This window comes from Ovis canadensis, chromosome 3, assembly GCF_042477335.2.
Source record: "Ovis canadensis isolate MfBH-ARS-UI-01 breed Bighorn chromosome 3, ARS-UI_OviCan_v2, whole genome shotgun sequence".
Taxonomy (NCBI): Eukaryota; Metazoa; Chordata; class Mammalia; order Artiodactyla; family Bovidae; genus Ovis; species Ovis canadensis.
In genome coordinates, this window is record NC_091247.1 from 137,839,031 (window position 1) to 137,863,510 (window position 24,480).

At 55.2% G+C, this 24,480-nt stretch overlaps 1 protein-coding gene and 2 long non-coding RNA genes across 3 annotated transcripts; 1 reads left to right on the forward strand and 2 right to left on the reverse strand.

Annotated features, from left to right (window-relative positions):
• Positions 1–24,013, forward strand: ITGA5 (integrin subunit alpha 5). The gene is made up of 30 exons (XM_069584227.1): positions 1–3,584; positions 9,820–9,950; positions 11,368–11,480; positions 11,613–11,733; positions 11,916–11,977; positions 12,068–12,113; positions 12,378–12,503; positions 12,717–12,761; positions 12,897–12,940; positions 14,823–14,879; positions 15,054–15,106; positions 15,388–15,596; positions 15,872–16,063; positions 16,286–16,331; positions 16,505–16,606; positions 16,804–16,859; positions 16,991–17,145; positions 17,460–17,597; positions 17,728–17,795; positions 18,148–18,298; positions 18,384–18,476; positions 18,595–18,674; positions 18,765–18,845; positions 18,958–19,063; positions 19,417–19,569; positions 20,687–20,773; positions 20,884–20,997; positions 21,605–21,706; positions 22,215–22,337; positions 22,924–24,013. Exons 1-30 carry the CDS (start codon positions 3,040–3,042, stop codon positions 23,005–23,007), a joined length of 3,483 nt encoding a protein of 1,160 aa, XP_069440328.1. The 5' UTR covers positions 1–3,039; the 3' UTR covers positions 23,008–24,013.
• LOC138437271 (uncharacterized) lies at positions 4,892–6,638 on the reverse strand. The gene is made up of 2 exons (XR_011255848.1): positions 6,448–6,638; positions 4,892–5,044 (listed from the first exon to the last, which is right to left on the reverse strand). It is a non-coding gene; the product is annotated as an uncharacterized lncRNA (long non-coding RNA).
• On the reverse strand, positions 13,341–18,508 carry LOC138437272 (uncharacterized). Its single transcript, XR_011255849.1, has 2 exons — positions 18,363–18,508; positions 13,341–17,873 (listed from the first exon to the last, which is right to left on the reverse strand). It is a non-coding gene; the product is annotated as an uncharacterized lncRNA (long non-coding RNA).
• Positions 24,014–24,480: the final 467 nt, after the last annotated feature.

Here is a 24,480-nt window from a genome sequence, read left to right on the forward strand (position 1 = left end):
TAAAAATTATTTATTTTTGGCTGTGCTGGGTCTTCATTGCTGCATGCAGGCTTTTTCTAGCAGCAGCAAGTGGGGGAGCTACTCTCTAGCTGCAGGCTTCTCACTGTGGTGTCTTCCCTTGTTGCAGAGCAGGGCTCTCGGTCGGTGTTCAGGGCCTTTGATAACTGAGGTGAGAGGGCTCATGTGGTGTCTTCCCTTGTTGCAGAGCAGGGCTCTCGGTCGGTGTTCAGGGCCTTTGATAACTGAGGTGAGAGGGCTCAGTAGTTGTGGCTCCGGGGCTTAGTTGCCCAGAGGCACGTGGAATCGTCCCAGATCAGGGATCGAACCTGTGTCCCTAACATTAGCAGGCAGATTCTTAACCCCTGGACCACCAGGGAAGTCCCAGCCCAGTTTAGAGGACTAAACTAACAGTGCTGTGGGAAAAGGAAGGACTTTGGGATCAGTTGGGGTGAAATTTGGATTTGGCCCCTTTCTTTCTGTTGCTCTTGTCTTAGTCACTTCACTCTCTGAGCCTCGGTTTGTAATAATAAAGCGGGGATCCTAATGCCTCCAGTGCTGGATAGTTCAGAAGATGAAATGGGATAAAAGCCAAGCCCGAGGCCAGGCATATAGCATATGCTAAATAAACTGTTAATAGTCCTCACCTGTCTGTCTCCCACCCTGTTGAAACTTAGCATGGCTCCTAGCTCTAAAACTTTCACCTCTTTCCTAAACCCCTCTGTGGAAATGCAGTCTTCCTGGTTCTAAGCTCCCGCCTTCAGGGCAGGCAGGCTGGTGACAGCAGGAGTCTGGTGAGTGTCCTGTCCTTGCCCTTCACCCTCTCTGCCCCTCTGTCAAGCAAACCGTGATTAATAACAACCAGTCATCACAGCAAATCATTCTTGCTGAGCAATGACGGGACAGAGGGTACCAGGGAGGTCAGATTTGAGAGAGGAAACAGAGACACCTGGAGACACACCGCCTGGTCAGACACAAGCTGAGAGATACACAGAGAAAAAGCTGACATGAGCCAGAGCATTTAGCGGGCAGTGGGCTAAGAGGAGACAGCATTGGATTTAGAGTCTAAACACTTAGGTTCTAGACTCGCCACTAACTCACTGGCTAGCCACACGACCTTGGACAAGTCTCTTGATTTCTCTACACCCATTTCCTCTTCTGAAGGAGAAAGTTGGGCTGATGACCCCTAGGAAACCCCTCTTGGCTGAACTTTCTAAGCAAGCTACCAGACCTGGAGGGCTACGCTGAAGCAGCTCTAACTAGGAGGGGACCCCAAGTGCAGGCCTGACCCAGGGCAGAGGAAGGGAGGGCCAGGCAGAGACAGGCATGGTGCGAGGAAAGGCAGGAGGTGTTGGGGCCACTTGGGAGAGGACTTATAAGGGCAGACAGAGCCAAGAGAGGAGGGATATTGGGGAGAGGAGAAAAGCCAGCCAGAGAATGACTAAGGGGCTCCCGGAGTAAACAGGAGCAGGGAATGGCCAGGGAGGGGGCCTGTTTGACTTGGCCAAGCTGGGGGGGTGGAGTGGGGAGGAGGACTGGGGCAGGACGCTATGTCCCCTGTCCCTCACCAAGGCTCCTGGGAGGAGCTGAGTCACACACCTCCCTCCCTGTACCCCTCCCCGCCCCCACCCCAAGCTTCCAGACCCTGGGAAAATCTAGAGAGCTTATGCCTGGTTGAAAAAGGAACGAGCTGGGTTCACACACACGTGCTCTGCTGAGTTATGCAGGAGTCGGGCTTCATCGTGTCTCCTCCCAGAGAGGGTCTCAACCCCCAGCTTGAGTAATTTTCACCTAGAGGTTACCTTCGCGGTAGTGCTGTGCTTTAAGATCCTGACCCGGAGATTCCTTGGGTTCCTCGCCTAAGAGAGGGTCAGGACCTGCAGATGTGGAAGTGGGACCAGAGCCAGCATCACCCCACGGTCTGACCAGCTGGCCTCTCCCTTGGGCTTCGCTGACTCTGGAGAGGGGCTTTTAAAAAAACAGCTGGGTGCTTTGGGACAGGAAGTAGAGTTTGAGAAGACTCCTAGCAAAGGAAAAAGTATTGATTCTCCGCGCTTGTATTCTGAGTCCCCCAAGCCAGAGTGGGCCAGGGACTGGAGAGGAGAAGGGTCAGAGTTCAGAGGGAGGGGTGCGTATTATTCTGGAAGGGGTGGAGTCCTGCAGGAAAAAGACAGGAAGAGGGCTGGAAAGGAGAGGAGGTTAGGAGAGAATCTAGGCCCCTTGGTCCCCCTCCCCCAGACTGAGATAAAGACTAGAATTCTGAAAGGTGATCTCATCACACAGAGCCAGGACTGGGGGAAGGGGTGGGCAGGGGGGTCACTGCCTTCTCCTGCTACAGTCGCTTCCTCTACAGTCATAGGGAATCTTGGGAGAATGGGGTCCTGGGTTCCAGCTCCCAGGCCATAAAGGCAATAGAAGCCAAATGTTGGGCCCCTTTGCAAGACACTACCCCCACTGCCACCTCCACCCCGACCCCATCCCTTCCTACAATTCTCCAGGTTTGTAGCAATCAGGCCAGTTTAATCAAGAAGACACAGAAGGGCCAAAGCAACCCCTTCTTCACCACCACCAGGCTCTTGGTCAACCTCCAGATTCTAGGAAGGGACATTTACAACCAAAAAGGGGGAGGCTTGGACCAGAAATCTCCTGGTGAATAACCGCAAACTCCTGGACTCCTGAGTTTTCAATTCTAGCCACTTGGGGGTGGGGCGTGGGGAGCGGAGAGCACTGTAAGTCCTCCATCAGATCAGGCTGACTGGGAGCACTCTGTACCTCAACTCCTGAGTCCCAAATCCAGCTGGCTGGAACCCAGGCACCCCGTGGCCCCGGAAGGCAAGGGGGAATCCCAGTTGGCCAGCTGCCAGAGGTGTCTCCTCTCTCTTTAGACCCCGGAGTCTCCTCCCTGAATTAGTGGGGGAGACCCCACACACATATTTCACACTCCCTCCGCCCTCCAGAGGTGATTCCTTTCCTCATTAGGAAATTCTCCACTCCCTTTTTCCGACTCCTTTTCCGAGCGTTTACGTTGTACATCTGGAAAGGATGCGAGAGGAAGGAGGGGGAAGCAGAGAGAAGGAGGGGGAGAACCCAAACCCGCCCAGTCTGACCCAGTCCAGACAACCGGCCTCCAGCTGGGGCTGGGGCGAGGGAAGTGGAGAGGTGCGGCCCCCCCACGCCCCTTCGGGGTGGGGGGCGCGGGCTCAGCGTTCCAGGGACCCAGGAATGCCCCCCCGCCCACCCCCCCGGCAGGCGGGGGGAGGGCTCAGCCGGGAGTTTGGCAAACTCCTCCCCGCGTTGAGTCATTCGCCTCTGGGAGGTTTAGGAAGCGGCTCCGGGTCGGTGGCCCCAGGACAGGGAAGAGCGGGCGCTATGGGGAGCCGGACGCCAGGGTCCCCTCTCCACGCCGTGCAGCTGCGCCGGGGCGCCCGGCGCGGCCCCCGGCTGCTGCCGTTGTTGCTGCTGCTGCTGCCGCCGCCGCCCCGGGTCGGGGGCTTCAATTTGGACGCGGAGGCCCCGGCAGTGCTCTCCGGGCCCCCGGGCTCCTTCTTCGGCTTCTCGGTGGAGTTTTACCGGCCGGGGACGGACGGGTGAGTTGAGGAGGGTTGGCGGCGGGCTGGCGGAGGGCGGGGGTGCGCGCCTGGAGACTGGGGGCGCGGCTGGAGTCTGGAGGGGACCGAGGCTTGAGTTTGGGAGGCGGAGTTTGGAGGAACTGGGGCTGGAGTTGGGGGCCCGCGCTAAAGTTGGGGGCCCGCGCTGGAGTAGGGAGGGGACAGTGGCCGGCGTGGTGGGGGGGTGGGCAGGAGTTTGAGAGCGATCAGCGGAGAGACATGTGTGGGGTGGGGAGAGGACACGAAGCTGCAAGCTGGAGAAGTCTGGGCAGGGGTCTTGCGGCCAAGAGAGAGGAGGGCGCGGGGAAGGAGAGCAGAGGGTCTCTGGTTGAGACTGGAGAACTGCGGGGACCGGAGGCGGATGGGGACGGAGAGGGGGCGCGGAGGCCAGGAGGCTTTCGAGAGCACTGGGGAACCCCGGGACCCCTGAGGGCCATTGTGCTCAGAGAGGACGAGACGAAGCAGAATGAGCTGTATGGTGTGTGTGTGTAGTAAGAAGGAAGTCGGAGGCTGAAGGGGTCCCGGAGGTTAAATGGGGGCCAGCCTCGTCCTCCCCTCCCCCCTCAACTCAGACTGGGAAAGACCCGGGAGGGGGATGGCGGCTCCCTCCCCTTCCTCCTCGGTCTCCTACTCAGCCCGCCACCCCCTACCCCATCTCTGTTCAGACGCGGGGATCAGGGAAGTTGGGAGAGTCCCGGGACTGTGGTCCTGGGGGGCGCTGGGGCTGGGGGCTGGCTCAGCCAAGGGCGGGTACTGGGATGTGTCGGGAGGGGTGTGTGTGCGCGCGTGAAGGGGGGTGGGCGGTTTCCCTCTTCCTCTAGCTCTTGGGAGGAAGAGAAAAGCTGATTTCCTGTAGCTAGTCGGCTGGAGCTGAACTGAGACCGGGACTTCTGGGGCTGGGGTCGGAAGCTGGGGAGACGCGGGCTCCGAGGGCCCAAGAGCGTCAGAACACAGGACCTCAGCGACCGGGAAGTCTCCAAGGAGGATCCCAGTTCCCAACTCAGCAGGGTAACAAGCAGCCTGGATCCTGTGTGCCCACAGGCTTGGGGAGACAAGCTGGGCAACATAAAAACAAGGGTGTTTGCTTAAATGTGGAGAGCGAGGTGTAGTAAGAGGGGAAGGAAGCTGCTCCCGGGCTGGGACAGGGACTCCCGGTGCCAGGTGACTGATCCTCGACCTCTGGAGGAGTCCTCTTTCTACGTCTGTCTCTGGGCCCTGAGCCCGCCACTGCTCCTCACCATCGCCCACACCACTGCTCTTCACCACCAGCACAACCACTCCTGGTATCCGGGTTTGATAGGCTCTCTGTCAAAGAGGTGAGCTGTTTTTACACATGCAGTTAGCTGGTATCTACTCATCCCGTTCCTTTTGGAGAAAAGGGGTTAATCTAGGTAATTCCACTTGGGTACAGGGACAGATTTCTCCTTTGTCTGGAGGACCTGAGGATGGGGAAAAAAGAAAGATGGTTAGGCTCCAGCTGTTGGTTCTGGACTATTCAAGGTCCCCACCCAACCCCCACCCCACCCCCCTGGCCTCTTGCCCAAACCCCATTGCATCACCCTGGCCTGGAGTCTCTGCCAGGCCTGGCCTCCCCAAGGCCCCCTCAAACTGCTTACCGCAACCCTAATGGAGAAGAGAAGAGGGAGGGAGGGGATGGGATCCTTCCCCACATCAGGGCACCAGGGCTGGGGTCAGTTATCTGGCTCTTTACCTTCCTCTTACCCAACCCCCACCTAACAAGAGTGTCATCTCCCTTTTAAAACATGCCTCTGAAACATCTGGACTTTCACACATTCCAGGTTCCCTAGGTGTCTGTTTGGCCCCTGGCCTGATCCTGCAGTCCCCAAAGCCCTTTTCTAGAGCAGGACCCAGCATTCTCAACCCCTCCCCCTCCCCTTCTGCTCATCTCTCCTCCCAAGAGAACCCAGGTGTCCAGCTTGCACACCTCCCCCTCTCGTTTTCTCTGTACAAAGCACTCTTAGAATAGGACTTGGAACATTCCACCTCCCCAGTGACCTCCCTCCCCACCACAGCTGGGCCTCCAAGCCCTCCTCCCTGCAGGGGACAAACATAGCCCCTCACCTGGGGCCATCACTGTTCTCAGCCTCCTCCCTCACCTCTCACGGTGGAAACTGAAAGGGCATCAGAGGGCAGGGTAAGCAGGCATCAGAGGGCAGGGTAAGCACGGAGAGAAGTTCCACGGTAGGAAAGGGCCAGGCTTTAAGTCAGGTTGAGCTGGGTGTGCATCCAGGCCCCACCTCTTGTTTTTTGTGTAACCTGGGGTGAGCTACTTAAGACTTAAATCTTGGAACCTGATCCTCTCCTGAAAATCAGACACCTACCTTATGAGGCTGTTCTGAGGACTAACTGAGACAATATGTATAAAGGGACCTGGTCCACAGAGGGTGATCAGTATACATGGGAGGCCTGACTTTTATGAGGTACCTAATTTCTGTTTCTGGTTCCCTCCTCCCTGCACACCACCTAGTTCATCTAAGTTTTTCACTATTTCTTCCTGGCTTTTAGTATTTGCTTATAGCAGTGATAGCTATAAGCACATTTCTTTGCATTTTCATACCAGTTTTTCTGTTGGATCATTACAAAAATCCTTGCCTTAGACAGATGAAGCTTACTGTCCCCATTGTGTGTATATATATGTATATATATTTATATTTCAGGAGTTATGACTGTGAAGGTTATGAAGGTTAGAACTAGAAGTTTGTTTAGAGACCATCCAAGGGCAACCCATCATCTTACAGGTAGAGAATTCAAGTCTTGGAAAGGGGAAATCAGTAACTTGGCCCAAGAGGTGCGCTTAAAAGGTGCACCAGCCTTAGCCTACCTCCTTAGCCCTTTGTAGTACTGCCACAAGTAGAGGCAACTCTTCCTCCTCAGCCAGCCAGGCATCTCCCTGGAGAGTACAATGGGGGACCCAGAACCAGGTGTTTCCTCTGGCCTGGCCAGGGCTGCTGTAGGACCTGCAGGAGCTGAGTCGGTCCGTTTGCTACTCTCCACCCCCGACCTTGTTAGGCCATCAGAGTCAAACAGTAACCATGTATTGAACAGGAACTTGGTTAATCAGAAGCCTGACTGGTGAGATAGTAGAGAGGAGGGGACAAATTGGCAACAAGGTAGACGAGGTAACAGGACTCCCAGCTTCTGGCTCTTCCATTGGAAAAGATTCTGAGTGATCCTGGACATGTGACTTAACTTCTCTGGGACTTAGTTTCCCCCTCTGTACAATGAAGACAGGGGACTGGATAAGCTGTATTTTTTGTTAACGTTTTCTTTCTTCTTTTCCATCTTCCTTTCTTTCTTCCTTTTCTTCTTCCTTCCTTTCTTTTTCTTTCTAATTCAAATGACATCTTACCAGGGCATTCTACATAAAACAGACACAAGAGATTGCTCTGAAAGAAGGGGAGCAGTGTCAGGACCAAATTGGCTTCCGCTTACTCGATGTGGCAGCCCTGAGGCTTCTCCAAGAAAGTCCTCAATCCTGCAGATGCCCTCCTCGGCGCCTTCCAGCTGGGGCAGCCTGTGTCTCCAAGAACCAAGTCTAGTATACCAGGGTTCTGAGGCTTCAGAATAAATTATGGCAATTACTTTTTCCCCTGGTCTCCATAGTTTGGAAGAGTTTATCTGCCAAGCTGCGCTGAGGAAGGAATAATTAATTCCTTTTTCCTGTTTTTTATCAACTAGAAGTTAGAACAAGAAGACATCCATAGCTGCCAATCAGAGCTTCTGACCAATATGAGATAACCAGGTTCCCCACAGGAGTCGATATAATTACAGCCCAAAGCAAATACACTTGAGGTTTTAATTAGCCTGGGCTGCCTTATCAGGTAAATGCATGATTTCCGTTAGGCTTTCTGAATAATGAAAATAGCCCAAGGACCCTCTGTTGTTACCTTCTTGGACCCCTAGTAGGATCCATCTGCTGTAAGATTTAGGAAGCAGGAACCAGGAGTGGGAGAATAAGGATAAGCTATGTGAGGTGCCACGCCAGACACCGGGTGCCTTGCTCGGCAATGGGGGAGGGCACTATTGACTGGACTTGGAGGAGATGGGAAGGAAGGGCCATGCACCCTCAGTTGTAAGCCACAGGCGGTGCGGGGCAGGTCTGAGTTGGGATCTGTGTCCATCGCCTGCGTGCCAGACCCCTTGAACCTTCACTCAGCCACAGCCTAGGCCCCTGTCCCACAAGCCTGGGGGATTTATAAACCTTGTAAGGCCCCTCTCACACCTCCCTGCCCCCCCCACAAACTCCAGGCTTCTTCCTCAGGCTTTGCTTCCCCCACCCAGGGAAGTGGTGGGAGAATTGGGGGTGGGAGTAGGGTCCCTTGGCCAAGGCCTGGAAGAGTATCAGAGCTCTGGAAGACTTTGAGGTAACCATTGCAACCTCATCACCCAGAGGAAGCAGGAAAGGGTATTCCCAAGTCTCCACTGAGCTAGTGCCTGACCCAGAACTCCTGTACCACTGCTGTTTTCTGGAGCTGCCTCTGCTACGGGGGATTGCACCCCTCTTCTCCCCCAGCCCTGGGGCAAGGCAATCTCTCCCCAACACCAACCTCACCTACTAGGCCTGGCAGCCAACCAGGTCACTGTGCCTCTGAGTAGCCAGCTCCCACCCACCCCCAGCTGGCTGTACCGCCTGAGTGAGAGGGGTGGGGCCCAGCAGGCGGGTGGGAGACAAACGGAGAAGTGAGAGGTTGGAAACAGACAGGAAGCCACAGGCAGTAAACATTTCCTGTCCCTAGGGTAACCGAGGCTGGCACCCCACCCCCCATCACTCCAGGAACTCTCACTCCGGGCCTCCCCTCCTGTTGCTCTGGACCCTTCTTCTCCCTGCTCCGTCCTCATCCTCTGGTCCAGCCACCCTCACTTCAGTCCTTTGGAGCCGCTCCCTCTGGTGCTCCCATCCTGTTCCTCTTGGACACCACCCCTTCGCCCCTCCCCTACTCAGTGTGCCTGCCACTGTCACCCATCCTGTCTCCCAACCCATCCCCGTGTCTCACACACCCCTGATTTTGTGATCTCTATCATAACCTCAGACTTGGAGACTCCTGGTAAGAAAGGCTGATGAAGGGATCCAAATATCAAGAAAAGGATGGGTGTTGGGGGTGCTGAGAGCTGAAAGGGGCCAGAATCCAACAGAGATAGACAAGCCCAAGATGTGAGATAGAAGAACAAAGGGGGACAGACCTAAAACCAGAGCCAAGAGCACAAGCAGTCATGGGGCAGAGGAACAGATTGAGAAGCGGTGCCAGAGGCAGATACGGGAGCAGAGCAGAGTCCAAGGCTGGCAGGGACACTGGGTCAGTTGCCCCGGCTGCCAGATGCAGTCCTCATGGGAGACTCTGGAAGAGAAAGCCCAGAGGGCTGCCAGCTGCACTGAGGCCTTGGAGGCAAAGGACCCAGAAGTGATAGAGGCAGAGCCAGAGGCAGGAAGATTACCCAGGACCTTCGCTGACACCACGCCATTACAGAGAACCCCCAGCAAAGGCAACCTCCTCCTCGTCCTCTCAGGGGGAACGAGGCACCGTGTCCATAACTGAGAGCCAGCAGAGCGAGATCTGAATTTGGATTTGAGGGATGGTGTATGGGAAAGGTGTTAAGAGGCTGAGACAGAGATCCAGTCGGGATGGGGAAGTCCCACCGGAGCCCAGGGTGAGGGCAGGCCCAGGCCCCGGGGAACAATCTGTTCTCACCATCCTCCAGGGCCTCTCTCCACTTCTACTGCCTGATTTCCAAGCCTCACATTTTCCTCCTACACACCCCAGGGCTGGGCAGCCGGACGCCTGGGTCTTGCCCAGAGAAGGGCTTTGGCTTGGGAGCAGAGGGTAGGTAAAAGGACTCTGGGGTTCCAGGGGCTGCACCTCCAGTCTTCGCAGGTCCATAGGGGAGATGGGGAAGTTGGGGTCCAGGCCCTCTGGCCCCAACCCCTTCCCAGAATTGACTCTGGTTCCTCCCTCTAATGACAGGGGAAGGTAGGAAAGGAGAGGGTTGGGGGAGGGGGAGGAGGGGCTGTGTTAGTGACAGCGGCACATGGGGACTGCCTGACTCCAGCCTGTGCCTCTGGCATCCGTGGCATCTTCGGAGATATAAATACAACTCGGGGGGCATCTATCCCACCCCCAGCCAGCCCCTCCCCGCCTGGGGAGACTGTAGAAGAGTTAGGAGCCCCCCTGAAACGCCTCTCCTTTCCTCTCCGCAGGGTCAGCGTGCTGGTGGGGGCGCCCAAGGCTAACACCAGCCAGCCGGGAGTGCTGCAGGGCGGTGCCGTCTACCTCTGCCCCTGGGGCACCAGCCCGGCACAGTGCACCCCCATTGAATTTGACAGCAAAGGTAACCCGCTTCGCAGGTCGGGGAGGGACTAAAGGGTGGGACTGAGGCTTGGAGGCGGGGCCCAGGCGGGATCGGGAGCGCGGGGCGGAGCCTAACCAGCTCCAGGGCCACGTGCTCCCGGGCTCTGGGACTCCAGCTCTGCGCAGCAGCGGTGCAGCGGCTCCCCGTGGCACTCACACCACGTTCCCAGTCCAGCCCAGCCCAAGGAGGGCGGGCATGATTCAGAAACATGTGGCTCTCATTTTCCCTGAATCACCCACACTCTGGGAGGCCAGGGCAGTAACACAGACAAAGACAGGGAGAGTCACAGAACCTAGTCCAATTCTTTTAACTAAGCACTGACTAAGTGATAATGCGTGCCAGGCTCTGTGCTGTGTGCTGCAGGGGCTTGAAACATGATTAAGCCACCGACCTCAAGGAGCTTAAGGTCCCGAGTAGATGCAGAGATGGACCAAGGGAGACAGGCTGAGAAATAGTAATAACAGCTAACGCTTGAAGAACACTTGCTATGCACTGGGCAACATTGTTGGCACTTTACACACATTAACGCACTTCATCCTTTGAATGAGGGCATGAGGTATTATTATCCCCATTTTATGGGAAATGGGTTAAGTAACTTGTCTAAGGTCTTTTAAGTATATATTTATTTATGTGGCTGCATCCAGTCTTCGTCGTGGCATTCGCGTAGATCTTTCATCGAGGTCCACGGACAGGCTAGTTGTGGTGCACAGGCTTAGTTGCTCTGAAGTGTGTGAGATCTTAGTTCCCTGACCAGGGATGGAACCTATGTCCCCTGCATTGAAAAGTGGATTCTTCACCACTGAACCATCAGGGAAGTCCCTGATTATTAGTATTTTTTTAATCTGAAAGACAAGTGAGAAGCAAAGGAATAAGAAAGGCTGTATTAAGAAAGGCAGAGAGGGCTTGGAAGGATAGAGACAGACAGACAGACAGATGCATGAACACACACACACACATAGACAGGGCAGAGATCCAGAACTGTAAGAGAGGTCCAGGTCATAGAACAGGTGCTAAGACACAAGCCCAGGTGTAGACAGATGTGCACCCAGAGGGTTGCCCTGTCAGGAAATAGGCATTCTTCCCCACCTTATCACAAGCATCCTTGTCCCAGCTGGGTGAGGAGGCGAGCACACCAGGGGACTGCAGCTCTAGAAACCCCAGGTTCTGTGTGTGTGCACGAGTACATATGTGCACACGTGGGTATATGTGCACACGCGCAGCAGCAGATGAGTCGGGCCACAACAAGCAGATTGTAAAGACCCTTCCTCATTTTCCCTCCCATGAGTCATGGACTCAGGGCTTGCAAGTGCTGAGATACCCCTAGGCTGAGGGCAGGGGCTGCTCTAAGGCTTGGCTGCCCACAGCTGGCATGACCCCACTTTATCACTTCCCCAAGGCTCTCGGATCTTGGAGTCCTCAACGTCCAGCCCAGAGGGAGAGGAGCCTGTGGAGTACAAGTCCCTGCAGTGGTTTGGAGCGACAGTGCGAGCCCATGGCTCCTCCATCTTGGTGAGGGCCCAGCAGGCTGAGTGCCATGATGGGCCGGAGGGGTAGTGGTTGGGGATAACAGCACAGTGAGGAGGGAGGGAAGAGAGGCCCTGTGGACTAAACCTGGCACCGCCTCCTCCTGGGCCCTCCCAGGCCTGTGCTCCCCTCTACAGCTGGCGCACCGAGAAGGAGCCGCAGAGTGATCCCGTGGGCACCTGCTACCTCTCCACAGGCAACTTCACCCGGATTCTGGAGTATGCACCCTGCCGCTCAGGTAGCGCAGGGGTGGCGTGAGTCCCCACAGTCCCCCACCCCCAACGGCCTTGATAGCCCACTCTCTGGCCCAGGGAGGTCCTTTCTAGGGCCCCCTCTCCCCTTGCCTTCCCCAAACTCTCTGCTGTTTCCTGCCTGACCCTTCTATGCAGAGCGTCTTCCCACCTCCTTCTCCTCTTGCAGATTTCAGCCAAGAAGCAGGGCAGGGTTACTGCCAAGGGGGCTTCAGTGCCGAGTTCACCAAGGTGAGAAGGGATCTGGGAGGAACCTGGCTGTGGGTAGTGGATGCAGGGGAATCAGGACCAGATGCTGACTCACCTTCTTCCCCTGCACAGACTGGGCGTGTGGTCCTGGGTGGACCAGGGAGCTATTTCTGGCAAGGTGAGTCCTTCCTCCACTGTCCCTGCGTCCGTCTCCCGCACCCAGCCTCTCATCCCTCTCTCAGCCCAAGACCACCATCCTTCCTTCCTCTGCCCCTGTCCCAGTACTCCTCTTCCTGTCCTCTGAGACTTACCTGTCCTCTCCCACCAGCCTCCAAAAGCTTCCCCTCCTTGAACCAGACTCCTGAATGTCTCCCCATCAGCCCCCAGTGCCGCAATCCCTGCCACCTCCTTCTCCGGCCATCCCCTCTATCCCCTTCTCCAGGCCAGATCCTGTCCGCCACCCAGGAGCAGATTGCAGAATCCTATTATCCCGGGTACCTGATCAACCCAGTTCGGGGACAGCTGCAGACTCGCCAAGCCAGTTCCATCTACGATGACAGCTACCTGGGTGAGTGAGCAAATGGGTGGGAGCTGCAGGGGGAGAACCTGAGGGGGGGCCCCTGTCCTCCTCACCCCTCGCCTCCCTTCTCCCACCCAGGCCCTGGCCCCATGTGTCATGTGTGGGTTGACTATGAAGGCTCAGTAGGGGTGGGGAAGGGATGGGCCAATACAGAGGGGTCCCCAAAGCAAGAAACCTAATATCCATCCACCTGTCCCCCAGGATACTCTGTGGCTGTGGGTGAATTCAGTGGTGATGATAGAGAAGGTGAGTGTGTCCCCAGGCTGGGGCCAAGGGAGGGGGCAGATGAAGACCCCAGATCTGGAGCCCCAAGGACTGAGACATTTTTGTCTGACTCCCCTTCCCCTGCCCTTAGCCTGCAACCTTTTCTTCCCTTTCCAGACTTCGTTGCTGGTGTGCCCAAAGGGAACCTCACCTACGGCTATGTAAGGCCCAGCCTGACCCTCCCTCCCCTCACCCCCTCCCCTGCCTAATCACAAAGAACCATGCATGATGATTTGGGAGGGTTCAAAAAGTGGACCAGAACACAGGCTCTTGGGTCAGACCAGGGTTCAAGTTCTGGCACTTACTCTGGATGAATCTGTGATTTATTCCTATCCCACTTCATTCTGTAAAAATCTGAGTCTGCTTAACCTCTCTGAGCCTCACTCTTCTCTAAATAATGGGATAATAATAGTTCTGACCTCACAAGGCTCTTGTAAGGATGAAGTGAGATAAGGCACGTGAAAGTACTTAGTGAACTCTTAGGCAGGGTACAACTGTAGTTGTTATTATTAGACCATGGCGAGTGCTTTAAAAAGGATATAGATAAGAATGCCATAGGAGTCCATTCAATTACCAACATTTATTAGGGCAAGGTATGAGATAAGAAGATGAATAAGACATCACACCCCGTCTTGTACGGCTTCTAATCAAGTATGTAAGATAAGACATACATATGATGGTAATCTAGCTTGCAGCTCTTAGGCATACGCCTCTCAGTGCATCGGGCGCTGTCCACTCGTGATTTCTATTCTTCCCAACAAGCTTATCGGGGGAGATATTACCAGTCACATTTTACATATGAGAAAGCTGAGACTCGAAGAGACCAAGTAAGTTGTTTAAGATCACTAGTTAGTAAGTGGCTAGACAGAGATTTAAAACCAGACCTGTCTTATTCCAAAGTCAGCATTCTTTCTGCACTAACAAGTTTCAGAAAAGTGGTTAAGATGATACAGCAGTTTGGGGGGAGTAAGAACCTCCTTTCTAGGGTGGGGATGGATCAGAAAAGGTTCTGTGAAAGGCCAGAGGAGATGAGGAAACACAGCATCCTAGACAGGAGCATGAGAAAAGCGTGGAAGGAAAGGGAAACAGTTCAGGCCAGTTTAGCATGGGCTGACTGACAGTGGAGAGACTGAAGAGAGACTGGGGGAGTCCTTGGTGCTCCAGTTGCTATGAATCCATGCTTTCAATGCAAGGGGTCTGGGTTCAGTCCCTGAACATGAGGGAACTAGATCCCTTATGTCACAACGGAAGATCCTGCACGCCACAACTAAGACCCAGTGCAGCCAAACAAACAAAAAAAAGAGAGGCTGGGCAAAAACAGGTTGGGGGCAGAGTCTCCAGGGCCTCAGAGGACCAGCCAGTAAGCTGAGATTGGGCCATGGCTGCGGGGAAACACCACGATTTCCCAAGCCAGCAGTGTCCCTCCTAGACCAGCTCTAGGGTGATCAGTCTCGGTGCCGTGGGGTAGGGCAGTGGGGGGAAGGGAATGTCCAAAGCAAGGGGAGACCAGGGCTTTCTCCAGCATTCCTTGGGGAGGGCTCACACCAGAGGAATAGCAGCAAGACTGGGGAAGAGAATGAGGAGTCAAGAGACCAGTAGAGCCCATCACTAAGGGGCGACATGGGCGAGACATGAGTGTATGTGGTTTGGGAGGGCTGGAGCATGAGGCTTCAATCATTCAGCTAATAATTAGTGAGTGTCTGCTCTCACCAAGCATGACTTTAAGCTCTGGGGAGAAAGCAAAGAATAAAACAGCTCCTGCCTTCACTGATCTCACATTCTAGTAGGTAGATCAGATGCACAACAGACAGATAAGTACAGAATCTCTCAGTAGTGGTTGATAGGTGACATGGAGGAAAACAATGAAGTCCACCTGAGATGGAGCCACCAGTATAGAGATAAGACTATGGCGAAGGCAAAGCAAAGAAGGGAATTACGGGACAAGTGGTCTGTGTCTCCAAGGAATGACTGCCCCTGGGTATCCTGCACCCATCTGTCCTCCATCCAAGTCTGGGACCAATGGGTGTATCTCCTCATCCCCAGGTCACCATCCTTAATGGCTCAGACATCCGGTCCCTCTACAACTTTTCAGGGGAACAGGTGAGGACACCCCCTCTACAACCCAGCTTGGCCCTCTGCCAACCAAGCCCTGGCCCTGAGTCATAAGCTCAGCCCAACTTCTCAGGCTCCCTGGAGTCCCTGACTTCCCCCCACAACCCTTGTTGATTGACTCCCCGGTACTGACCCGCTGCTGCCGCTCTGTCCCCCCACCAGATGGCCTCCTACTTTGGCTACGCAGTGGCCGCCACAGACATCAACGGGGATGGGTGAGTAGTGGAGAAGGCAAAGCGGTGCCCTCCCCAGGGGCGAGGAGTGGGGGTGGGACAGAAAAATGCAAGGAGAGTTCCTCTCTGGATTCTCCTCCTGCCTGCATACCCTCGGCTCAGGGGCAAGGAGAGAGCTGAGGGCCAAAGGCCAGATCTCAGGTCTCTCCCTTGGGTGGGAAAGAGCCAGGAATCCAGGATGCTTGGGCTTTCCTGGTGCTGGGACTGAAGAGGGGATGGGGAAGGACACAGTCTCAGGATGCCGGTGTTTCCCCCATCCTCAGGCTGGACGACTTGCTGGTAGGGGCGCCCCTGCTCATGGAGCGGACAGCTGATGGGCGGCCGCAGGAGGTGGGCAGGGTCTACATCTACCTGCAGCGCCTGGCTGGCATGGAGCCCACGCCCACCCTGACCCTCACTGGCCAGGATGAGTTTGGCCGGTTCGGCAGCTCCCTGACCCCCCTGGGGGACCTAGACCAGGATGGCTACAATGGTAAGCACGCTATGGGCTCGAGTGGCTGAGAAGGAGCCAGGGGCCTGAGTCAGAAGGGATCTGGGGAGAGGTAACTGTCAGATAAGATAACCAAGACCTCCCAGCGTCTCCTGGAGGATTTTAATCCCAATGTCTAGATCTTGGGGCTTGAAGAGTTTAGCATACTGGGAATGACAGATGGGAAAAATAGGATCCTGGGTCCTGGGGTCTGGTGGTAGAGATTTGAACTCCTGGATTCCTGGCCTGCTGACTGGTGTGTGTTGTGTATTTTGCAGATGTAGCCATTGGGGCTGCCTTTGGTGGGGAGAACCGGCAGGGAGTGGTGTTTATATTCCCTGGGGGCCCAGGGGGTCTGGCGTCTAAGCCTTCCCAGGTTCTGCTGCCCCTGTGGGCAGCTGGCCAGACACCGGACTTCTTTGGCTCTGCCCTTCGAGGAGGCCGAGACCTAGACGGCAATGGATACCCTGGTGAGTGGTGCCTGAGGCCCCTTTCACCTGAGAATTCCCTGGTCGCAGACCCCCTAGCCTCTCTAATGTATTTGCCTAAGCTCCTGGGTGCAGTTCTAGGATGTGCCACCAGATGGCGATGCCCCCTCACTTCAGCCTCCTTGAAAAAGCAGCTAGAAAGGGTTGGGAAGAATTCTGTTTGGGGGCCTGCTATATGGGGTAGTTTCTTTTGATTTCTTGCAGATCTGATTGTGGGGTCCTTTGGTGTAGACAAGGCTGTGGTATACAGGTATGAACTCGGGCAGGGGATAGCCTGGGAAACACGGGAACTGGGGGATTTCTCAACAGGGCTGAGTTTGGGGAAGTATACAAACTGGGATCCTGGAGCTTGGGCATCGGCTTCCTGTGCCCGGGTTCCTGAGGAGCCTTAGTTCTTTGACCCCCCACTTTCACTCTTGGCAGGGGTCGCCCCATCGTGTCTGCCAGTGCCTCCCTCACCATCTTTCCCGCCATGTTCAACCCAGAAGAGCACAGCTGCAGCTTGGAGGGAAACCCTGTGACTTGGTGAGGGGGGGGGTGGGGGAGGGAGATTGCAGGATGGAGTCTGGGGGTACCTCATCTGTGCCTGGAAGTGGGGAGGGTGAGCAGGCCTTTGAAAGGGGGCACATGGGCCTGTCCCAGTCCGGGTCTGTCTGGGAGGCAGGCAGAGAATACAATGCCTGTTCCAGGTGAATACACCAGCTTTCCTTTTGGTCCTCTAGCATCAATCTCAGCTTCTGCCTCAATGCTTCTGGAAAACATGTTCCTGACTCCATCGGTGAGGGAGACTGCATGAACCTTTCGGGCACTGGGACGGGGGTGGAAGGGCTGGGGACCTGGGGACCTCTTTTCTCTCTGGATAAATTAGGAGAGGGGAAGATGCTGCTTAACGTACATGCACGGCCACAGGCTTCACGGTGGAGCTCCAGTTGGACTGGCAGAAGCAGAAGGGCGGGGTACGGCGGGCGCTGTTCCTGGCCTCCCGACAGGCCACCCTGACCCAGACCCTGCTCATCCAGAACGGGGCTCGGGAGGACTGCAGAGAGATGAAGATCTACCTCAGGGTAGGGGCAGGAGGGCGGGGCGTGGACTGGCTTGGGGAGGGTGGCCACATAGAACCGGGGACCCGTCCTGAAGGGAAGAGGACTGGGAGATTCCAGTGAAGGTCCTGGGTCTTTGGGGGGCTGGGGCAGAGTGCCTTTCTGTCCGAGGAGCTGGGAACCAGGCTGCCTCAGAAGCAATGAGCGCGGTTGTTGGGACACCTAAATTCTTGAGGGTCTTGCATGGACAAAGGGAGATGTGAGAGGATGAGGAGCAGGGTCGCCAAGTCCCCTGTGTCCCCTGACTCTGTGAACCCTCCCCCCCACCGCCGCCCCAGAACGAATCAGAGTTTCGAGATAAACTCTCCCCGATTCACATCGCCCTCAATTTCTCCCTGGACCCTCAAGCCCCAGTGGACAGCCATGGCCTCCGGCCAGTCCTACACTACCAGAGCAAGAGCCGCATAGAGGACAAGGTGAGGCAGGGTGGGGAGACAGGCCAGGAGGAGAGGGGCCTGGGCCTCTGGGGGCGGGGCCCTGGAGCGGGGAGCTGACAGCTTGGGAGGCAGTCGCAACTCCCCCTCTCACGGCTGCCCCACTCTCCAGGCTCAGATCTTGCTGGATTGTGGAGAAGACAATATCTGTGTGCCAGACCTACAGCTGGAAGTGTTTGGGTGAGTGAAGGCTGACGTCAGGCTGGGGGGTTCCAGATGCTGAAGTCGCCTAGCAGGACACATGGAGCTTGGAAGCACCTGGCACGTGGAGAAGAAGAAGAACATATCAGCTGGCTGTGTGACCTCAGGAAATAATGCAACTTCTCTGTATACTGGGAATAATAGCATCTATTTCTGTAGCTTTTTGGAAGGATTAAATGAAATAATCTACATAAACCATCTAGCCTAGTGCCTGCCATAAAGCTAGAAGTCAGTGAACGGTGTCTATTATTATTATATTATTATCGTTATGGCCCATTGTCTGGCTTGGGGATTAATTCTCCAGTGTCCCTGACCCCTGTGTCCCCTCCAGGGAGCAGAACCACGTATACCTGGGCGACAAGAATTCTCTGAACCTCACTTTCCACGCCCAGAATGTGGGTGAGGGTGGCGCCTACGAGGCAGAGCTTCGGGTCACGGCCCCTCCGGAAGCTGAGTACTCGGGACTCGTCAGACACCCAGGGGTGAGTGAGGACCCACAGGAGGGGCTTGGGAGGAGACCCTGCCAAAGGGACACCGAAGCCTTACCTGCACCCACCCCACCTCCAGAACTTCTCCAGCCTGAGCTGTGACTACTTTGCTGTGAACCAGAGTCGTCTGCTGGTGTGTGACCTGGGCAACCCCATGAAGGCCGGGGCCAGTGTAAGTCTGGGGCCATCTCACGCCGAACTGAGCTGGGGGGAAGGGAAGGAGGGCCGCAGTCGGTGTGTGGCAGACGCTCGGTCTAACAGCCCGCTTGTCCGTCCTCCCTGTCCCGCAGCTCTGGGGTGGCCTTCGGTTCACAGTCCCTCACCTCAGGGACACGAAGAAAACCATCCAGTTTGACTTCCAGATCCTCAGGTAGGGAGGGGGCGGGGCAGGGGCAGAGTCCGGCGCAGGTGGCATTCTGGCTGGGCTCTAGCACCATCAGAGTCTCTCCTCGTCCCACAGCAAGAATCTCAACAACTCACAAAGCGACGTGGTTTCCTTCCGGCTGTCGGTGGAGGCTCAGGCCCAGGTCTCTCTTAACGGGTCAGTGCCCGGGCAAAACGGGGCGTCTCTGGGAGGGGAGACGGACTTCTAGCAAAGGAGGCATATGAAATGGGGTCCCTTCCACTATCCTCTAAACCACCCTGCTCTGCAGGGTCTCCAAGCCCGAGGCAGTGCTATTTCCGGTGAGCGACTGGCGTCCCCAAGACCAGCCGCAGGAGGAGGGTGACGTGGGCCCTGCCGTCCACCATGTCTACGAGGTGCGCGGGCTGCTGGGAATGGAGGGCGGGGCTAGAATGAATGACAGGGAAGGAGGAGCCAGTATGAGTGACAGATGGCTGGGGCCAGCCTGAGGGGCTGAGGGGAAGAGGGGCAAGGGGGAGGTAAAGGCCTGGACAGGATCAGTGAGAGACCAGCCAGCTGAGTGACTTAGAAGGGGAGGCTGGAGCCACCTCCAGGAGGGTTGCCTGGAAAGGATTTCTTCTCTGCCCATTAATTTCCTGCCTCACTCCTGAGACTCAGAGCAGAGAAGAATGGGCCACTGGGACCCGGGTCTCAACAGGGAAGAATCGCTCCCTCCCTTCCCATGATGACTGTGCCTTCCTCTCCTCAGCTCATCAACCTGGGCCCCAGCTCCATTAGCCAGGGCGTGTTGGAGCTCAGCTGTCCCCATGCTCTGGATGGCCAGCAGCTCCTCTACGTGACCAGGGTCACAGGACTAAACAACTGCACCACCAGTCACCCCCCCAACCCAGAGGGCCTGGAGGTGAGGGGCCTGGGGACTGGCCGGGAGGTGGGGGGCACCAAGTCGATGGTAGTTGGGGAAGTTTGCAGGGACCTAGAAGAGCTAATGAGGATGTGCCTGGAGCTAGGACTTAGGCCACTGGAAGGCAGTCAGAAGTCCCACAGACACCTTGAGGCCCTGGGAGGGGAAAAGATTGTTTTAAGCACTGCATTTCTGTCTTTCTGCCTGAAGTATCCTTCCCTGATTCCATGCCCTGGCATACTCCTAGGGCCCAGCTCAGCACCACCCCTTCTGGAAAGCTGTCTTCAGACCCACTCCCCTAGACCCCAGTGTCTGTTTTAAAGTTCATTTTATTCATAGACAACATTTAAATTAAATGAATGACTGTACAGAACCATGTTACCGGCTCAGGAAATATCACAGGAACCAAAATTTACAAGGTCCCTACTCTCATGGAGTTAGAGGAGGGTAATAAACAATAAGGTTTCCCAGGTGGTACAGTGGTAAAGAATCTTCCTGTCAGTGCAGGAGATGCAAGAGAGGAGAGTTCTATCCCTGGATCGGAAAGATCTCCTGGAGTAGGAAATGGCAACCCGCTCCAGTTTTCTTGCCTGGGAAATCCCATAGTTAGTGGAGCCTGATGGGCTCCGTGGGGTCACAAAGAGTCAGACATGACTGAGCAACTGAGCGTGTGCACGCAATAAAAAATAGAGACAGGAACAGATATTGAAAAGTGATGAAAGTGCAGTGCTCACATGCTGGGGTGGGGTGGAGCTGGGAGCGTCTGAGCTGGATCATCAGGGAAAACCTCTTGAGGAAGGAACAGGTGAATTGAGTATGAAAAATAAGGATGAAACTGCTTGTGAAGACTTAAGAGAGTATTCCAAGCAGAGGGAACAGCCAGTGCAAAGGCCTCAAGGCAGAGACAGTGCCCTAATTATTTATTTACACATCGCCTCCTCCTAAACTCCAGGGACCAAATCTTACTCGTTTTAACGAGTTTGCTGCCTTGCCATAGGAGGTGGTCAGTTGCATGAATGGAAGACCAGGTCAAAGCTGCTGCAGACCCCAAATGCAGGCTGACTCAGATGCTGTAATGAGGTGGGAGAGGCAGCTAATGGTCTCTTTACTCTTCCAGTTGGATCCCGAGGGTTCCCAGCACCACCGGCTGCAAAGACGGGATGTTCCAGGTCGGAGCCCTGCCTCCTCAGGGCCTCAGATTCTGGTAAGTTGTCCTGAGAATGAGGTCTGGGCCCAAGTGTTGAGTACCTCTGTGGGTCCTCAGAGCCACCAGAAGGGCAGAACTCACGGTTCAAGCCTCCTATTTCTTCCCAGAAATGCCCAGAGGCAGAGTGTTTCAAGCTGCGCTGCGAGCTAGGGCCACTCCACCGGCAAGAGAGCAGAAGTCTGCAACTGCATTTCCGCGTCTGGGCCAAGACTTTCCTACAGGTGAGGGAGCCTCACCTTAGTCCTGACCCCTGACCCCTGACCTTCAGGTCTGCTGGACTGACTCCCGCTTTCCCCACTGCCCTAGCCACCCCTTTCGTGACTGGGACCCAGACAGCCCCACTCCCCTCCCTCACCGTTGTTTGGACAGGGCTGTGTGTGCTTGGCGACACCTAGTGGCCTCACTGGGAGCGACAGCTTCCCTTTTCTGGCAGATTAGGAGGGGAGGGCTGGAGGGAGACCAGCCGGCAAATAAGGGCAGACAGACAGAGAGGATGAATCCATCGTGGAGAGGCAAGCAGATGTATGAACAGGAAATAGTAGTCATTTGTTGAGTGCACACTATGGGCTAAACATTGTCCTAGGTGCTTAGCCCATATTAATGACTCAAGAAATTTTTTTTCTATTGAACATGCCGTTATCTAATTATCCACTATTCAGTTATAACTATTTAGTTACACATTTATTTTCTCCTATAAGGACTATAGAGAGAGATTCAGAGAGTGAGTTCAAAATAGGGAAAGATTGTAACCAGAGCCAGAAACTGGGGAGCCCGATGTCCTCCAGATGCCAAGAGGTGCTACCCTGAACACCTTTCCCCCACCCACAGGGGGAGCACCAGCCATTTAGCCTGCAGTGTGAGGCCGTGTATGAAGCCCTGAAGATGCCCTATAAAATCCTGCCTCGGCAGCTTCCCCAAAAGGAGCTGCAGGTAAGTCTAAGGCCAGCAGGCTGGGCCGTGAAAGACAGTTCTGGGCCTGGCACGAGGACTACATGACGGGCGCTGGCCCGATTATGGTAACAAACATTGACTGAGCTCCTGCTGTGTGCCAGGCACTGTGCTAAGTCCCGGGAACACAGTGATAAGCAAGATGGACAGGGCAGTGAGAAGACTGTGACAGGGTCAGCATGTTTAGACCACATCAGAGGGGACTTGAACACACACTTGCAGAATTGGGAAGGGCTGTCTGGAAGAAGTGATGTTTCAGCAAGACCTGAAGACTGCATGGGATCTACCAGGCTAACCGGTCAGGAAAGGAGTCTTTTCTGGGGAGAGGAAATGAGCAGGAGTGAAGGCCTGAAAGAAACAGTAATGCACATTTTAGAAATTTGAAGTTCAGAATTCTGTTAGCCTAAAATGGGAGTGGCAAGTGGGAGCCAGGTGTAGGGTGGGAAGAACCAGACGGCTTTCCAGTGACCTCTCCTGGCTTGCTCCCCAGGTGGCCACGGCTGTGCAGTGGATCAAGGCAGAAGGCAGCCACGGAGTCCCTCTCTGGATCATTATCTTAGCCATCCTCATTGGCCTCCTGCTGCTCGGTCTGCTCATCTATATCCTCTACAAGGTCAGCCACATCCTACTCGACTTGGCCTTCTCTCACCAGGTTCTGCCCTTGACCCAGCACACTCCCTAGTAGCTGCCTCCAGACCCGTTCTCCAGCCACACGCATCCCCTCTGGACACTGCCTATACCATCCCTTCTTTCATTCTACAGCCCCTAGCTTAGAAAGAGTTCTCTTGACTCAAGCTGATAAGTTTACCAATACTTTCAAAATCAAGGTGACTCACAAGTGGCCAGTGTGTGGCACATGTGTGTGTCACCTCCACCAAAAACCCATGGTAGCCATCCCTAACTGATCATACTCTAGAAATAGCCTCAGAATCCTTCTCAAGAGGCAGCCACTTCTAGGCAGCGAGACTTCAAATCTGTTTGCCATCCCTGGCTTAACTGTGGACATTTTTACAACACCAAAGCAGCCCAGCCTAAGGCCTCCTGGCCCATTAGACCTCTTGGAGAGGTAGTCTTCACAGCCTGAATTTGGGCCGCTTTTGCAAGATGGGGAGACTGGAAGCACTGAAGTCATCTTTGTCCCCTCCTGGGATAAGATCTACAGAGAACTAACTCAGTTCTCCCTCCTTCCTTCTCATTAGCTCGGATTCTTCAAACGCTCCCTCCCGTACGGCACCGCCATGGAAAAAGCTCAGCTCAAGCCTCCAGCCACCTCCGATGCCTGATTCCTCCCAATCTTGAAGGCCCAGTCCCCCCACCCTCAGTCTACTGACAGGGAGGGGGCTGGGCGCTTCCTGAAGGTGCTGAGGGCCAGGGAGAAGCTCCTCTCCCCAGCCCAGAGACATACTTGAAGGGCCAGAGCCGGGAGGTGAGGAGCTGGGGATCCCCTCCCCCCATGCACTGTGAAGGACCCTCGTTTACACATGCCCTCCTCATGGATGAGGGAACTCAGATCCAGGGACAGAGGCCCCAGCCTCCCTGCCACCTTTGCATTTTGGAGAATTTCCTGAAAACACCTTGGAACCAGAACTAGGGGATCCAATCCCAGTTCTCCGGCTCAGATGTGGCACCAGGACTTCCTGTCCAGCTCCAACCCCGCAGAGATCTGTCGTCGGCCTTGCCAGAGATCCACAGGAAGCCCCCAGCTAAGAGCCTGGAACCTGGGGAGCGAGACATGGCAGCTCTGGACAGCCCCCACCCTGGTGGGCCAACAAAGAACACTAACCATGGATGGCACCCCAGGCCCAGCTCAGGACAGATCCCACACCAGGATCCACGCTGGCCCAGAAGCAGCTCCAAGGGGAACCAGAACTTTCACAGGGCCAGATCGAACCTGGGGCCGGGGCCTGAAGTTCATCTGGGACCCAGACTCAGACGTTGGTAACCTAACTAGGCAGATCCAGGACATTTGAGCCTGCTCCAGACCTGGGCCTGGAGACCAAATCCACCTCTGACTCAGGAGAAGTCAGGAATTGCCCAGGACCCTGAAGGGGCCATGATGCTAACAGATCTGGAACCTTAACCCCAGCTGGACGTAGGCCCTCTCAGTCCTCCGCAGAAAGGGGAGCCTGCTGTCCCGAGCCTGCGGGTTTGGGTTCTGCCCACCAGCTGCACTGACGCTGCCCCTCCTCTCCCTACCCAACCCTCCCCTCACCTCGGCTCCGGACACCCGGGACTTATTTAAACTCTGTTGCAAGTGCAATAAACCCGGCCCGGTGCCCCCACTGATCAGAGCTGGAATCTGTCCTTTCCCTACTCTTTCCAGATCTTTCCTGGAACCAGGCCTCTTGGTGGATAGGAAATGTTTCTTGCAGTCTCTTTACACTGGGAGCCAGGAGTATGACCCCCAGGAACTGTGGAACTAGTTTTGGGGTTACCTTTTCTTACATGGAAGAGATGATGGAAGGGGTGAGACCAGGACTTGACTCCTGCCCATCCCCCAGACCCACCAGATCTGATGCCAACGCCTCTAAGAGAACAGAGAGAGGAATTCCTTCTCTTTGGATTTGAGGGTTAGGGAAGAATATGAAAGGAGAGGTCAAAGCTGAAGGTGGAGGAAGGTGGCCCAGAAGATTCACTTGGGCTTCCAGAAATTAGAATAATGAAAAGGGTTGAGAGAAAAGGCCACAGAACGAAATCAGAAGAAAGCCAGTTGGGTTTGTGTTTTGTTTTCATTACCCATTGTATTCCGATGGGTG